This window comes from Delphinapterus leucas, unplaced genomic scaffold (genome assembly GCF_059928025.1).
Source record: "Delphinapterus leucas isolate spDelLeu-1000000601 "Yukka" unplaced genomic scaffold, BTC_Dleu_Yukka2 spDelLeu_asBTCV2_sq31, whole genome shotgun sequence".
Taxonomy (NCBI): Eukaryota; Metazoa; Chordata; class Mammalia; order Artiodactyla; family Monodontidae; genus Delphinapterus; species Delphinapterus leucas.
The window spans coordinates 13,427,859-13,445,992 of NW_028322240.1; the positions used below are offsets into that span (position 1 = coordinate 13,427,859).

The window sequence follows — 18,134 nt, forward strand, 5'->3', positions numbered from 1 at the left end:
AACTCTGAAAAGAGAAAAATCAGTTCTAATAACTGAGAATGCATTTGTCTTGCTTGACTACATGGTTTTAATTTGCAAATAAATCCCCTTAAAGAGAATTTTCTTTCTTTGATGTGTTTGTGGATAAAAAAAAAAAAAAAAAAAAAGTAGACAACTAAAGGCATGAAAAGGCCACAATTCACATATACATTTGGTAAGGATTTACCCATTACCAGATGTTTTGAATGAATTTTATAATCTTGTCGTTATTAGTAGGACATAAAATCTAGTTGTATTATTCTAAATTTTCTTTGCATATAGCATTTCATGCTGCATGAACATTTGGACACTGTAAATAGCTTTGTATAACCAGAGTTCTTCTGTCTTGACCAGAACCTTGGTTGAAGCCCAAAGGGGAAGGGCTCTGCATAGACTGGTTCTGTATGGAAAGTTACTGGTTTCCTTTAGGGGAGTCTGAGATTGTGAGACTGGGTAGGTACCCAAAGCCATTTATAAGCTGACCACACACAAGGCCACATGAAGTGGTTTGATGTTTTTTAAAAATATTTAACTAACTTTTCCCTTTTGAAAAGTAATGACTTTGATACAGCTGAGCCTGCCCCATGCATGGGTCCCCTACTTCCTCCCCATACCCATTCCCCAGTATCCTGTCATAGCTGTGAGAGGACCCTTCTGAAATCTCAGCCGATACATCTGCCCTACAAGCTTGCTCCTGTGTAGAAGCATTTAATCTTGCCTTTTGTGCATTTATAGGAAAGTTTCAGACTTCCTGTAGGGTATGTACACAGCTCCATGAGGTCCTACTGAGCTTACTCAGCTAATATGTATCTACCTCTAAGTTTGAACAGGACAGTGGAAGACATCTTGAATGCAAATCTTTGTGGCTCCGCAGTAGCCTGATCACTCTATAAATCCACGTGGTCCTGTGAAGTGTAGTGTGAGCCTAGTGTCAGAAAAGAGGAGCAGGGCTTCCCTGGTGGCGCAGCGGTTGAGAATCTGCCTGCCAATGCAGGGGACACGGGTTCGAGCCCCGGTGTGGGAAGACCCCGCATGCCGTGGAGCAACTGGGCCCATGAGCCACAATTACTGAGCCTGTGCGTCTGGAGCCTGTGCTCCGCAACAAGAGAGGCCGCGATAGAGAGAGGCCCGCGCACCGCGATGAAGAGTGGCCCCCGCTTGCCACAACTAGAGAAAGCCCTCGTACAGAAACGAAGACCCAACACAGCCATAAATTAATTAATTTAAAAAAAGAAAAGAAAAGAGGAGCAGCGGTGGTGACCCACCATCTGACCATCAGGGAGGCAAGAGAACGGATTGCTGAGCAGGAGGGAGGCCTGGCCATGGGAGCTGGAACCAGGTTCCAACCCTACAATCATAGTAGTTCATTTCTGAGGTGAGATTATGTACACCTCTCAGAAAGTTTATTTTTAAGGGCTTATGTGACGTAGAACAGTGAATTCCTACCAGTGCCATCTGGACACTTGGTAGGCACTAGAAATGATTATTGAGTCAATGGACAATTTATTATCTCGTGGAATGTTTTTAATGCCCTCACTGGTCCCATTTTATCATGCTGATTTAAAAGTTGAGGCTTTTCTTCTTTGGGATTATGGATTTTGCTAAACCTCTGAGCCTCCCTTATTCCGTTACCGCCCCTAACTGGTTGAGGAGGACACCCTCTCAAGCCCTGTTGAAAGTGTGGGTTAGGTGCTTGGAAGTGGGGTGACACGAGAAGCTCTCATCATTGCATTCCTTTTGCAGTTAACAGTTTCATCTGTTTTTTTTTTTTTTTTTACAACCTAAGATACTCATGCTTTATTTGTGGTTAATTATGCACAGTTAAATTTTTTTTCTTTCTCTCCTGGATTCTCGGAATTCTCTCAAGTTTTAGGGGGAAAAACTTGACTAGTCCCACTTCTTCTTCTGGTGCCCCCTGAGCCCTGTGCTTGAATACAATGAGGTCACTTTGTTGAAGGATTAACTTTATATTACATTCTTGCAGAGTAGATGTATGTCCCTAAGGTACGACTACCCCCACTGATGAAAATAAATATGCCATTCTTTATGATTCCTCCCCGTTACTCTCTCTGTTGATTTTCAGAGAGTTTATGAATAGTCACGTATTTATACAACTGGCCAAAAGTATACTACTTCTTTTTCTTATGGTCTGTAATAACCTAGGCAATGTTATTAAAGGGTATACAGACCCTTTTTCAGGCAAAGTTTCTTATGTCATTACTTTATACAAGCAGGTCAGATTCCATCCTGGGAACACTCTCTTGCTCTTAACCTTTTTCTCTGATTATAAAAGTAATATATGTTCATTGTGGAAAATGTAGACAATGCACAGCCTAAAGAGAAGGAAGAAAAGCACTTCAAGACTCACTTCTTAGAAATAACTACTGTTAGGCAATTTATACACAGAAACCTGTATTCTCTGTATATGTTCATGTTCTAAAAAAGTAACCATATTGCACATATGCTCTTGTAATCTGCTTCTTGACATAGCAATATATTTTATGCCAGTAAATTTATTTTTCCAAAAGCATTGCTTTTGAGGACTGCATCATATTCCTATGGGTGTGCCGTAATTTAACCATCCCCCTCCCTAGACAGTTAATCTGTTTTCAGGGTTTTTTTTAAAGTAACAATCTCTATCGGATGGCCCCTCTCACTCAGTAATTGGTTTAGTTTTTTTCTTTAGTTACTGCAATCAGAGAAATCATCAGGCACCTTTGAATTTAAGACAACGAACTTTGCTTGCATATCTTTAGCGTTACCTTTGTTTACAGCACTCGACAATGCCATTGTAATACTCAATATGTAGATTGAGGGCAGGTTAATATATTAAAAAATACGAGTGTAGAGCAAATCATAAAGGCATGGGAAATAAATTAAAAGCCTTTGTCCCTCTACTGAAGTATTTCCTCTCACATAGCATACTTCCATAGACTAGATGCTTATTTTTCTTTGAATAATGAGTTTAATATATCTAATTCAGTTACTCTTTCTGGCAGCAGAATGACTTCTCCTCAGCTCTTTAGCTATTAGTTCCATATGATATTTGAATCAGTTCTTTTAATTGTGGATACTGAATGTCAGTCATTCTGTTGTGAGTTGTTCCTATGGTCAGAGAAACATATCCTCCCCCCCCCATACATCAGTCATTCAATTAACAACCATGGGTTTCTTGACACAGTAGGAATTAATTCATTATGCAAACAACTCAAGGGGTGGGTCAAGAAGTCAAGTTTTATTGGTGGCTTACACTGAAAAATAAAACCAAGAATTAGAATTTTCAGGATGCTGAATCATATCTTCAAGAGTTAAAATGATACATTTAACTGCCTAAAGCTCCTTTTATGGTTAAACATCTTTGTTGTCAATTAGCATTATGGGTGGGAGATAGATGTGATATACAGCTTAACCTGGGTGCTCATTCCTGTCATTCTCGGGCATTTCTTTATTAAATACTGGGATTTTATGAGTCACAGCTTCCCTGTGTAAAGAATTGTATGGCTTTTTCTCTACAAGTCTAATTTGAAAAAAAAAGAATTTTTCTCAAGGGTTTAGAAGGTAATTCATGAAATGGGAGGAACAATAAATATTGTGCCTTAACTCATGGACCACTGTAGAGAGATTTGGTACACCTGGGTGTAATTTTAGTTAATTTCCACAAGAGGCAGGCTGAAAGTTTACCGTTTGGAAGGGGGCGGGGAGAAGGTGGGGGAAATGGCTAAACCTCATATTTGCAAAAATGATTACATTGTCTTAAATGGCTACTCTATTAACAGCTTCAACAAGCATTGCATTTGGGAAAAAAGATCTTCTTAAAAAAAGTTACCTGAAGTTCACTCCAACTTAAAATATACAAGTGAGGAAGAAGTACTTACTCTGATTTATATGTCTTTTGGAGGTGTAATTATTGGCTTTTTACTCACCTATGTAAAACAATGTACTTTTGTAAATGGATTTCTGGCCACTTTATGCAGCCTTTTTTTTTTTTTCCTCTTTTTTTTTTTTTTTTACATAAAAAGTAAGCACTGTCAATCAAGGAATTTTAAGGTTTATTTCCTCTTTAGAAATGATTGATAGCCTTTTAGATTTACAAGTTGACAAGTTAAAGGGTTCTCTTGGTATAATTATGTACTAAATTCACGGTCTTTCAATTTAAATGTCCTTTTAAAACCACAAGATTATCATACCTGTATTTTGAAAAGTGGGCCAGTCAGTTTGGGTTGGTATACAAATTGCTTCCATTAGCCTTGGGACCTATTTGAATACAGTTTTTTAAAGTTAGTAGTAGTATGGATCTTACTTTTAAAATTTAGGTTAATGGAAATGCATTTTAAGTAAAGCATGTGGCAACTTGTTTTCTAAATGTATAGCTAAATGTCAGAACTACAAAGACTGTCTTTTTATTCAGTATGGGAGAAAATATGTGGTTGAGTACTTTGGTTACATGAAAAAAGAAAAGAAGAAAAAAACCCACTCATTACTGAGAGGAGATGGGGGATGTGGGTGGAGGATGGAGCCGCCATCTTTTCCTGGTCAGGCGAGGAAAGCTGGAGATACTTCATATCCTGGGGAGGAATTTCAAAAGTGATACACCAGAGTCCACTTTGTATCGAGTTGAATTTAAGGATGCTTTGAAGAAGGTGTAGTCAATATGGGTACAAGAAGGCCCACTGTCTCCAAGTATTATTACAGGTTTGCTCTTCTTTTAGTCTTTTAAAAAAATTCTTCTTGGAGAGCCAGCTGCTCTGAGCTAGTGCTCCGTAGAGGTTAGCCTTTTCCTGAAATAATATTGATATTGGTGAATCAGTCTTTCATCTTAGATATGAGGGTGTCGTATTGAGGGCACTTTCAATACCTGTCTCTTTTCGGACTCTTCCAAGGGTAGAAGAGGCTTTCTGGCCCGAGGAGATCTGGTCTCCTCTGCCCCACCACACTTAATTGCTCCCGATGGCATTGCGATACTGTATCAGCTGAGGTCCACTTGATATTCTGTAGCTAAGCAAGTACTTTTAATTCTGCTCTTTATACCTGTAGATACCCTCCAGTGTTGTAACTCAAGCTTCTGACTAAAGGGAATCCTAAAACCTCACACCAAGTTCCATTTTACCTTCCATTTTCAACACTGTAAGGAATATAGAATTTGGCCAGAAGAGCAGAGTTTAGGACCTGCGACTCATGTTCTTTTGAGTGAGTCAGTCCCCACCAAAAGGGATCATTCGTCCAATCACTTTATGATCTAATTCAAAAGTATCAATGAAACTTTCGATTTCCCAGTTACTTCTGCACCATAAGTATTGCAAATCATGTGCTGTTTTATTTCCTGAAATTGTTCTAATTGTACGACTTCTTCATTGCAGCACTCAATGAACCCACCATCGATTATGGTTTCCAGAGGTTACAGAAGGTTATTCCCCGGCACCCTGGCGACCCTGAGCGCTTGCCAAAGGTAGGATACCTCCTCTTTGGGTTAGGGTCTCTGGAAACACGGGCTCAGGTGATTGGCAGAAAACTTTGCCGTTGATAAAAGTTAGTTCATAGATAAGCAACTCAGTATTTTTGTGCATTGTGTGTTTAGTATTATAAGGTAAGCAATAATCAAAGTAGCAAGCACTTACGTGCCAGGTAATGTTTTACTTATATCATGTCATTTCTTCCTCTAAAAAACCCTCTGAGGTTGGTGCAATTACCACGTCTATTTTAGAGAAGAAAATAACCAAACAAAGAGAGGTTAAATCATTTGCCCAAGGTCACACAGCATGTAAATTGCTAAACGGAGATTCAAACCTCTAAAGCCTGGCTCCTAAGTCCAGGTTATTTATCATTATATCGTATCAGTTCTCAAGAGGAAAAAGAACATTGCTTTTCTACCCCCATGAGGATCTTTACTTATTTCTGGTGAGGGGAGAACAGCTAGAGCTCAAAGGAAAGCATATTGGCACACCTTGCACCGGGGCTACTAAGACACGAGTCTGTTCCCTCCAGAGGCATCCCACCTAAGACACAAGTGGGAGAAATTAGACACGAATTCAAGGTAGAGCAATATATGTCATACAGCAATGGTATTAATTGCCAATGCAGAAAAAAAGGAAATGCACATTTATTGGTTTCTATTCTGTACCTGTTGTCAATGTTGGGGATATTCCCATCTCTGTACCCAAGGAACTCGGACGCCCTGTGGGAGAGAAAGCCAAATACAACGCCATACAAAACAGAAAACAATAGGTACATTTAACAAAAGTGCAACCAGAGTTCTGGGAGGACTCAGAGGAGAGAACAGTTAAATGCTATAGAAGTTCAGCGAACGGAATTGGTCGAGCTACCATTCACTGTTTACTGACAGCAAAATGAAATTTCATTTACTACACAAGTAAAAATTAGTATAAATTAAATGAGTAGAGGAAAGGTCCTCTCCATGCCACAGCAAGTCTAGAGATATGTCATGTCCAGGTCTGTTTCTGCTCGTAATACACTTATAAAAATGAAGTTGGCATCCTTCCTAGCTCAGCGAACCTCTTTGGGCGATCATTTCATCATCACATCTTACCTGTGGGCCCTGCGGCACTGAAGCGGCAGGACCACTGTCAGAACAGGCCTGTCCAGGAGAAAGCTGTCCCTCCCCGCCGAAACTGATGCACAGATGTGAGGGGCTGGGGGGTGGGTATGGGGCACTGCCTGCCCAGAGAGAGGAAGAACCGTGACAAGCAAATTCTGCCCTCTCCTAGACCCCAGGGGAAGACACACAGAGCCTTCAGTCTCAACCCTGAGTTCCCATAACAGCCTCACTTCCACTGAGCGCTGTTCACCTTAAAAAACATCTTGAGAGCATTTCACCTGAGGAAGAAATCATATGATGTGTCGGTCTGTACATATCCTTGTCTTTGAAAGGGGCCTCCATCTTACACCTCCTTCCCTTTCACCCTGACTCATTCTTGGTGAGCAATTACAGAATCTAACAGTAATAGTGAACGACCCTCTGCTTCCACAGATGGGTGTGCCACGAAGAGAATCACCTTTAGGTTCCTGTCTGGCAAGAACCCAACTCCCATTGCATTTCCTATGGGAAAATAATCGGTAATTTTATAGCACGAAGATGTAAATAATGTGTGTCCACCCAATGGTGGGAAGAAGCCATGAGGGCATTGCCAGATTCTTCCCATTGTTTCCATTTGGGGACCATTTTCACTTTCATTTGGCATTTGATGTCCCTAGAGTCTGCTGAAGGGACTGGAGAGCTGTGTGGTCTGGGTCAAAATTCTTTCTCCCCGCCCCCCAAACTCTTAACCTCTCTGTGCCTCAGTTTCCTTCTCTGTCAAATGGAGATGGTAGTACTTCCTACTTTTTTGGGCTGCTTTAATCACTTATTTAGCAGTCCGCAAAAGGTAGCTATAATTATTCGCCAGTTGAGTGAGAGTAGGACCCTGGCTTCTGAGAGCTCTCCTACCCAATCTCTGCAGAGCAGGAAGTCCTAATTCAGGTCAGCAGTGGAGTGTATGGTTTATCTTCTGTGTCTCGGTTTCTTCATCTATAAAATGGGGGTGAAATAATCGTGCCAACTTCACTGGGATCACATAGGACAAAAAGAAGTAATCCTGTGGGAGCCTCAGCATAGTTTCTGGCCCACAGCTGCCACTCTATAAATATTGATTGAAAAACAGGAGACAGATATGGTTTAATGGCTGAGGTCTACAGCAACCAAGCAATACTTTTCTTATTCATAAAGAATGGAGAGAAACAGGAATATATGGTTGAGTTTTGTGTATTTACTTTTCATAATATTTTCACGGCTGCACATCACGTTCAGAAATGTTGAACAAATAGCACAGGCACGTGTCACTTTGTCCCCGGTGGCCTGATGGTGAAATTCCCAGCCCCGTTTTCCTGGGTTTGGGAAGAGTAATCAAGGACACAATGGGTTTGTGTGTTAAGGAAACACTCCACAGTGTGCATCCAGCCACTGGACCGTGCGAGGACTTTGGCCAGAGCCCACCCCAGGAAGCTCTGTGTGTGACTCAGATCAGAGTGGTGTCCTCTTGGCTCCGAATGTGAAGGTGGAGTGAGAGTTCAAGAGCAAGGTCAGGAAGTGGCGGATGGAGCCAGCACGAGGTATTCCTGTGGACCTGGGAGATTTATAGTCCCGCTGTCCATTGTTAGGGGGATGAAAACGGGCTCCGCCTTTCTTAGAATCATGGTCAGTGTTTGTAAAACAGGAGTGTTTCAGTGAGCCATGGACCACACACCTTAAAAAACAAACTCCACTTTATTAAACCCATGTGTTTGCGAATAGACAAAGCTAGATTCATACAACCACCCACATATTCTGTCAAATGAAACTGCTCCAAAGACCAAGCAGACAGCTTTCCATAATAATATGCCTTTGTATACTGGCTTGTGCCTTTTCAAAGAACTTGTACATGCGTTGTTTTATTGGAGCCCCTCTTGTGAGAGAAGTCGGGAAAGCAGACATCATTCCTATTTACCAAACGAGAAAACAGGAGCAAGCCGAATCCTTCTCTGTAAATTATTTTGTCCCTGAAAGCCACCATCAGTGATAGTTGCTGTACACACAAATTTAAAATACTATAATTATGCCAACCCCAGATGTGCTTTGGTTTCCTTTTTCACGTGCACGTGGAGAAGGGCAGGCGAAGGTTTTTCAGCTGCAGCATTCCATTCTGTGTCATACAGACGTGCCTTCCTCTCTGGATCCTGGCAGGAGGGAGAGGAACATGTGACCAACTTTGGGGCAAAGGTTGACTTTTCTTATAACGTAGAGGTGCGGAGGATGGGGACTGTGGTCAGTCAGAAACGCTGAGATGCTGAAATGCACGAGGCCATCCAGAAACACTGAACAAGGAGCTGTCTCTGTTTTGAAGGCCAGAGGTGTCTCTGTCCCCTTTCGATTTGTAGTTGTCTTCCTGAGTGGTCAGTGAGCATTAGCACAAAGGCACCGAGCTTGGCTGGCATTCCGTGTGTTTGCAGTGAATCCCAGGGAACAGGTAACCTTTGCGTCGTGCCCTCGATGTGCCTGGCACGGCTTTATCAAGGTTTTTGAAGGGTATTGAGGCCAAGAGAGTGGGCTGTCAGGTCGGATGGACGTGGATTTTGAAAACCACTTGCACTGCTCCGTGCACGGGACTCACCCTTCTCAGCCCCCGTTTTCTCCTTTGTAAAGCAGCTGTCCCGCAGTATGGCTGTTGGGCGTTAATGAGATAATGTACGCAACGAGGACTCTCTGGCATATAGTGAGACTTCAGTAAATGGGGGCTACTATTCCCTGCAAGATGGGTACTCCCCATTTCACAGGGTCAGAGTTCCCAGAGGGCTGGTGGCATGCTACCACTCACAGCAAGCATATGGGAAAACTGAGATTAGCACCTGGGGCCTCTGGCCTCACTGCATCAAGTTCCCATTTCCCTCCCAGGTCTGGAAACCCAAATACTTCTGCCTTGAGGTGACTGGCTTCTCTCTCCTGTCTCTCGCCTAACCTCAGCCCCTTCCTACTCAAATACGCACCAGCTTCTCTCATTCCCCACCCAGAGGGGTTTGCGTGGGGACCTCCACAGGGCAAACGTGTTTTTTCTTCCAGAGCCAGTCCCTCTTTTAGAGAAAATAAAGCAGTTTGAGAAGAGTAACAAAGGCGGCATTTGTGGGTTTTGCTTTATGGAGCTGAAAATATCTGGTAAATTGATCCAGTGGGAGTAATAAATACACATTACTTTATCTTGTTCTTCATGTCCTATATCCCTGAGCCTTGATAGAGCAACACCACTTAATAGACTTAAAAAAGAGTAATTACACTCATTGGTTGTGTGATTTTTTCAGCCCTCGCAGCCCTGCCTGACCTTCTAATTTAGCTCACCGCGTCTAACTAATGCATTTATATTCATCTTTTATGAAGCATGTATAGTACAGAATTGACTTTAGAGCCTTTTTCAAGATGTCCTCCCCGGTTTCCAATCTGGTGAGCAGTAAGGAGAACGGGAACCCTCCATCTCCCTACATCCGCACCTATAGATAACCCATACACATGGCTCACAGCATTTTCTTTATCCTTTATGAAACATAATAAAAAGTAGTTATTACATTTTTACTTTAAAGCTTTTATATATTCTAGCATTATTTACAGCTAAACATGCAGGCAAAAGATGCGAGTGTTTTTAAAATGATTACTGTTAATGTTTCTGCTTGTCAGAAGTACTTAAATTTTCCTGCACTTTGTCTAAAAACTTAGTACTGTTGCCTTTTAAGAACAACACATTTAAAGGATCTTGCAAGTCAGATTTGCAAACACTGCTGACAGTTTGTGATGAATGATATTGCAAAATTTGCAAGATGTTTGTCATTTCGCACAGCTGACATATTAAGGAACAGATTAAGAAACGCGAAACCACTATGGAAAACAACCATCCCAAACAAACCTCAACCAAACCTTGAACCCAGAGAGCACACGCACCAGAAATCTCTCACCCGGGTTTTCTCTCCCAACTTCCCACTCAGCCAGTGGAACCCAATTGTTCTCAGTGCATTTTCTCTCACCATATGGTCTCCTCATTACCATACACTAAGAGTCCATATGGGAAACTTGTGAAATGAACTGTATTCATTTTAACTGCCAGATGAGCAGCCTTTTGCTTTGCAAGCTTAGCTTAAGTCATCTGCTGTCTTCGTGTTGTTATGGCAACACGGTACCCATAAAAAATTCTAATCTACTGTAAGTGATCACAGTATTTTAAGTGCTTGCCTATAACTGCCCTCAAAGGGGAGGAAGGAGGAGGGGGTTATCTTTGCCCAAGGAGCAAAGGGTTGTTCTTCACTCCAGCAGGTGTCAGTAAAGAAGCTTGGTGACGTGGAGAGTGAGGTGCTAGGGGGTCCGTGTAGCAGGTGTAGTCGATGTGATGGTAAGGGAGGTGGATTGCAGAGGGATGGATGGTAGTGAGGATGGACTGTAGACCCTTTGGGTGGGCTGAGAAAAAACACTGACTGTCGGACACCATAGTTCTCCCAGCAGACACATGACTCTGCTGGTGGGGTGCACCCCACCATGAGTAAAACTCAAGGTTCTGAACGGCAACACAGGCAGCAGTTCCTCGTGGTAACTTCTCCTGCACTGGCATGCAAAAAAAAAAAAAAATCCCAGCCTCCTCTTCCTGTACGTGGGAATTAGTCATTTCTAACTCTTAATGCTAATTAAGAGTACCTTAAAGTAATGGAAGTAGGCAGCAACATCCTTAAATATAAATCATTTTCACCTCCGCAGGCCACATGATATGTTTCATCTCTGTCGCTCTATCTGTATCGAAAGTGAATGTTTATAGTCTCAGTTCATCAGTTCACATTAGCCTCATGCTGAATATTTAAACACAGAACAATTTGAACACACCACGAAGGAAGGCAGTGACTGCACTTTCATTTGGAACAGCAAGGGCTCATCTAATAATAATTTAGTAAATCAGCCATTTAGTGGCTCGGTTGTGCACTGCATTGTGCCAAATATTATTCAGTTCCACTGTACACTTGCGGAATTGAAATTCAGCCTCTAGTCACAGGCACTGTTTTTGCTCAATGGAGAGACGAGACCCAAAATCACCCTCCCTAAAGAGCGGTCGTGTTAGTGATTTATCATAAATACAGAGCTGGGGCAAAATAAAACTGGAGTCGGCTGTATACCACGTATTCTAATTATGCTTTTATTGTTTTAGTCTTTATGCAAAGACTATCCGTAATTCAAAACCTGCAGTTGCATCAGTGAAAATACACATAAGAAATTTTTGCATAACCACATTGCCTGTTAGTAGAAAAGGGGATGACTAAGGGTTTCAGAAAAGGATAAAGAAAAACCGTACATCTTTATCTTCCACACTGTGACACTGGACGTGCTCTCTCGTCTTATTCATTTATTTATTTTTTTTAATTTGAAGAAAATCTATTAACATTTTATCTGGGAACCAAAATGACTCAAACAAAAAAATATAGCAACAAAAGCAAATCATGCAGTATACTCAGCTCTTAGGAAAAGAATGCGTGAGTTTGATTCCAAAAACCATTTTGTCTCTGCATTTTCTTGTCAAAAACACACACTATGGAATGCAGTTCTTTTTCCCCCTCTCTCCTCCGTATCTGCCAGAAAACTCACGGGCAAATTCCACTTCCCCATTTTGATGATATGCTCAGTTTAGGGGCTTGGTAGCCCCTCCTACTTATGCTTCTTTCATCAGGGGAGTTTAGCCTAGTTCTGTGCACCCTTGAAATTGTATATAGAATTGTGTGCGTGTGTGTGTGATGCGTATGCACACACATGCATGCACATATGCACATATTTTTCTGGGGAGTGAGACTATAGCTTCATTAAAAAGGCCATGACCCCCACAAAAGTTTTAATTCTCACTTTTTTTAGATTATTTATTTTAGCTTTAACTGACTGACTCTGCAGTAAGTTACTCTGTCGTTGTTGAATCATGCCCGATTTAGAGATGAGAAAACTGAGGCTCAGAAAGGACCACTCACACAGCTGGCAGGGGAGGCTTTCTACCTCACCGGACATCCTCACCATTAGTCTGTTCAGAATCTTTCCCAGTGTTTTGCAGATAGGATTGCACCTCAAGGAGCACTCAAAGCATTGACTCTAAGAATGCATATAATATGCCCAAGTTTTCTGGAAAACAAGTGAGGGTTATCAATATTATCGCTGCCTCTTGCTCAGTAAGCACTCACTGTATGTCTGCTGAGCCAGATGCTGGTCTGAACCGTACTTTACAGTTGAGGAAACGGAGGCATGCATTTACAATGCTAAAAAAATGGCAGAGCAAGGATTTGAGCCAACTCTTTTGGACTCCAGAGCCAGTATCTCTAAGCACTGCTTCCTAGAATTAAGAAAAGGGAATTTTAAGAAAAAAGGCAATTTTGTAAACCAATTTTTTAAAATCCCTCAAGTTTGGCCGGGGGTGGGGGGAAGGGGAAGGTGCTAGCATAGACTGAGGGTAGCTCACAGATGGCTTAGCCAGAGGAAAGTGGCAGTAGGAGTTAAAAACACACACATACAAACCTGGGAGATAATTCTCTTTCTCTTTAGCCCCAGAGTCATTGCTGTAGGGACTTTGTAATAACAGTTACTCCAATAGCTGAATTCCGGAACCTCCTTCAAGTTCTTTTAGCACCGAGCTCTTGACAAGGGGGGGACTAAGTTTAACCTTTGTATCACACCCCGTGTACAGGGGCTTTGAATATAATTACTCATTAGTTCAAGAAGAAGTCACAGGAGGAAACAGGGGCTCATTTCTCCTCCTAGCCACCCAGCATCCTCCTCTTCAAGACCGAAGCCCTTAGAAACAGAGACACTAGGAGGCCTCTGGCCGTGCTTACTGTTTTCAGCCTTGAGTAACACTTCAATTAACCACTGGAGTAATAAGAAGTGAGCCCCAGCAGTCTTGAGGCAGTGGGTTTTAATTGCAGTCATAGTCAGGACCATCAGTAAAGCCTTGGGAATCATCATTTACAGATACCGTTCTTCTGGAGGTACATATCATAACTGATGATGTTCAACAATTTAAGAAACCAAAAGCAACTCTATTTTTGCCTTCCTTAGATATCGTTAAAGTCCAGTATAGTTCCAGCCTGCACATAGCACTTACTCAAGTTTAACTACATGTACTTGTCCAAAAATATAAATATACACATACATTTGTATACACACACACCAAACACATACACAGACATACAGGGACATACATAGGACAATAAGTCTCTTTGTTCACTCAGTGGTCCTTTTACTTTCAAACTAGATATTTATTGTCGTTTGCCCTAGGGAAAGGGAAGCCACAGCCAAAAGACAAAGAGAAACACAAGTGGTTAATTTCTGGCTTTTGTGTTTCTAAGAGCCCAGGCCTTGGCAACTTAAAAGAGTTTCAAGGGTAATTTTGACTCTAGGCAGTTTTTGTTTCATGTGCTGACTTTACAACCTAGCCCTGAAAAAGCCACCTCTGTCCACAGCCTTCTCTTTAAGCAGAGACTTTCATCCTGATCAGAAAGTCGATTTCCAAGGCCACTCAGCAGGATCTAACCCAGAGCGTTGGTCTTAAACCAGTACAATGAATTGGAATAAGAAGAGCCAGCCAGAGGTTACCAAGTTCAGCTCTGTACCTCCAAGCAGGTCATATTCACAAGGGTGCAGACACCATTTTTCACTGTATTTGTGCCGGGAAGCACCCCAGGCTCCCATTCACCAATTACCATGACACCATTTAGAAGAGAATGCCAGGAGACCAAAAAGAGGGGGAAAGCCATTGTCATCACTCTTCTCAGGAATACCTGGCTTCACAATTTATACTTAACTGCTGACACTTGAAAAGTCAAACATTTTGGTGAAATGAATCAAGTGTAGTGTTTCTTTTATGAGATCCCCTTGCAGGAAAGGGAGGTTTCGCACCTCGTGGAGACCAAGCTTGGTTATCCATCATAGTAAAGTCAGCTGTCCTAGCCAGCTTCTCAGAGGTCACGCGATCGAATCAGCAGCTCTTACAACTATATTATTGCTTACGGAACAGTAATTGAGGCACCAGATAAAAATTACCTGGTCTAATAGGCAGTGAACAATTTTCAGTCAATAAAATTATAAGCCAAATCATTCATTTCGTAACACTCTGGCTAATTTATTTGTTGACCTTTTAATATCCATAGCTCTTCAGTGGTATTAACTGCAACTCAGACAAAATCTCTGGTTCATTTCACTTTCATTGATTTTTTTTTTCTTTTTCCCATTGAGGCAATAGCAGCTGCCTGAAAACAGCCTTTTCCTTTCCACTGTAAAAGTCAGTCATGTAAGTTAGCATGTCTTACGTTGATGTAGCTGCGTTAGCTTACAACCTACCTTAATTTCATGTGATTCAGAAGTCTTCCACGTTTGTAACAAAGGCAAAGCTTTTGGGCGCGTCTCCAGCCACGCGGCACGATGATACATAATCATATGTTTGAGAAGTAAGAGGGGTGTCATCTAATCTGAACACAAAATCAACTTTAAAATTAGAGGAGGTTCAGAAGCCCCCCCTTCAAGCCCCTGCATTTTCTTTAGACTAGAACACTTTCGATGCCTCTTGTGTGAATAGCAGTAGACCCTTTTAAAATATTTGATTCCTTTGTTTTGAATATTTCTGCAGACTTTGATTATGGTTTGAATTTTATTTTTCTTTAAAGACTATGGGCAATGAGTGTGCACTAGAATGTTCGTTCAGTAAGCTTCAGCTGAAGCTTCTTCTATAATAAAATGCTATGGAGTCTTCAGAATGCAGGGTTGTAAAATATAATTGTTACACATTTGGCATTTTATGCCTCCCTAGAACTAACCACTTGCTACCTACACCTCATCTATGCTCCTCCTTTCCATTTCAATTTACTCTAAAGTGGTCCTTAGCCATAATGAGAATGCCCCTTTCAGCGGAAACATGTTTAATTATATCCATGCTAGATGAGAGTGACTCCTCTCGGTCATAGGGCTTCTGAGTAAAGCGTGTTTAAAGTGTGACAATAAAGGTTTCTAATGATCTGCGGTAAGCTCTATTTCGAGAAGTTCATATTACCAGAAAAAATGAAAAATTTAAGGAATGTCTCAGAGGATCGGAAGCTAAACAGTGCTCAAGTATTATTTTGGTTTGTTTTACTCCTTCCCTCACTGCCCTCATTCTATGATTTTTTAGGATGCAAAGTCTACCACTGTGGAATTTTCCATTTGGTTGAATAAACACAAAGGAAGTTGGGACATAAAACTACCCTCCACAGAAATACCTCTCAGTCAACTAGTATTTATTGCATTGTACATCCAGCTCTGCAGGAAATGGGCTGCCAGAAACTCCCAATCACTTTTTCAGCTTTTAGACTTTCCAATCAGTAGTTTCAGAAGCAAGTGGGGAAAGAGCTAGAAGTTAAAGGCTAGTAAGCGGAATATACTGTTTAAAATTTGGACCCAACAGTAAACTCCAACGTGAGGAGGTGAACGGATTCAGTGCTGATTTCAGTGCCGATAGGTGCTTATCGACTTTAAATCAGGAGTGATTTTGCCGGTCCTCTTCATTTTGTTTTGCTGATATTTGAACCCACTGTATCTTGAGTCCCCTGATTTTGCCGGTCCTCTTCATTTTGTTTTGCTGATATTTGAACCCACTGTATCTTGAATCCCCTTGAATCCCCTGATCTTGAATCCCAAAGTAGAGTGGTGATAAATGGGCGACAGGGCAACGTGCAGTGACAGGAAAGTATTGTACTTCTTTCTCGGGAATCACCCAGGTCAACTTGACTTTGATAACTGATGTTTACGTTTAGCTTCTGTTTTCTTCTTCGTCCCTCAAAACATCATTTTCTAACTGAGGGAGCATAAAGCCAAGCACAGGTTGTCTTCCCAAATTACAGAAGCATCCCTGGGCTTGAATTTTATGAGGGAGTTCCCAGAGTCTCAAAATCTCATCCTGAGATTTGAAATTAATGTTGTGTTGGTAAACGGGTACCCATCTGGCTTTATGAGTTGGCCTACATGTGCTCTGAATGAAAGAGAGTTCAGGCCATCTCCCCTGCTCATCTGGGTTTGAATGACTCACAACATGGAACTGGGTTTATAAACGGGCTCAGTATTGGATGGTTAGACAGCCTTCCCATTCTCTCTGGAAGGCTAGGTGGGCCCAGTGAATATGAGATTATTAGCAGCACATTTGAGATCAGATGCTGCAGAGAAGATTCACATGGAAGGTGATTAATCCTCAGAGGGTTTATTGTCATGAAATGGAAGGAAAGGTGAATTAGCCATGTCTGCATATCAGACATGATATGCCTGGTTCCTAAGAGTGTGCAAATACCTAAGTATTTCTAAGAGCCTAGGAGTATAGTTAATAAAAGGCTGATGTACATCAAGACAAACCTCATGTTGTTAGCAGCCTATAACTTGAGATAATGTCTGTACCCGACATGATTCATTATATTAATCACAAAATTAAAATGTAAGTACAAGCCAGCAGGAGTGAAGGAGCAAATTCACTTAAAAAAATAAAGTGGTATTAAAACACCCCCCAGTGATCAAGACTTGACCTTTGGGAATTTATATATTGGATTTAAAGGCCAAAGCCAAATGGAGCACCAAATTTAAGTCTTCTGCTTTTATAAACTATGCCAAATACATGACTTGGTCATTTCCTCATGTAAGTTAAGCACGCGCTTTTAAAAATCAGTAATGATCTTAGAATGAGCTCTTCAACAAGAATTTCTCAAGCGCTGTGGTTTGCTGAACATAGTGCTAGGGGCTTAGAGAAGGAGATTAAGACCTCAAAGAGCCTGTAGTCTGGTTGTGGAGATTGTAGACTCACACATTTAAGACCAGAGCAAAATGACCCCACAGTGTCCACTTCTGTGCAGTGCTGGGCGGTGCAGTCAGCACTATTTTTCAGAGGAATGAGAGAGGTTAGGAGCTGGGGTCTCAGTGAAGGTGGAATTAGTTCTGATAGGATAGTGTAATTATGAAGAGCTCAGGCTCTGATGTCTAACAGGCCTGAGATTGAATCCCTACTCAGCCATTCATTAGTTGTGTGACGTCAGGGCAAGTTGGCGGACCTCTCTGAGTCTCAGTTTCCTCGTCTGCCAAACGGCGATACGGAGCCTCACCACGAAGACTGAATGAGTTAATGTTTCCCTTTCCATAAACAACAGTTATGTTTTCCACTACTCTACCACCACCACCAGCACCACCTTCATTATCAGGCCCTAGAGGATGGGAAGATACTGTAAATGGGCACAGACCGAAGCCAGCTTCCCAAATAAAGGCAAAATGAGTAAAGGTATGGAGATAGGAAGGAGCCCAACATGTTACTTCCAGGCTGGAGAGGACTAACTAGCCCAGAATAGAGGGCAGTTCTTCAGATGTTTAGGGAGAGGAGATTGGATAAAGAGGATAGGACCAGATGGTGGCGGAAATCTTTTGCAATTCGCACAGAACGCCGTACCTTAATTCTGGGAAGACAGGGTGCCTGGAAAGGTGCTAGAGAGTAATATCGGTGTGTGACTGCTGGGACAAGAGAAAGTTCACAAATTATTTGCTAACTGATTGGGTTGCAACATACGAAGTAAAGCCAAATCTTCTCTCTGCA

At 41.7% G+C, this 18,134-nt stretch overlaps 1 protein-coding gene across 3 annotated transcripts in view; it reads left to right on the top strand.

Annotated features, from left to right (window-relative positions):
• The window catches only part of LOC149743980 (transcription factor COE1-like), a 389,524-nt gene that overhangs the window by 356,026 nt on the left and 15,364 nt on the right, over positions 1-18,134 (top strand). For all 3 annotated transcript variants that reach the window (XM_089905903.1, XM_089905904.1, XM_089905905.1), the window contains exon 11: positions 5,376-5,464. In XM_089905903.1, coding sequence (XP_089762029.1) covers positions 5,376-5,464 — 89 coding nt within the window. The remainder of the gene's footprint in view (positions 1-5,375; positions 5,465-18,134) is intronic.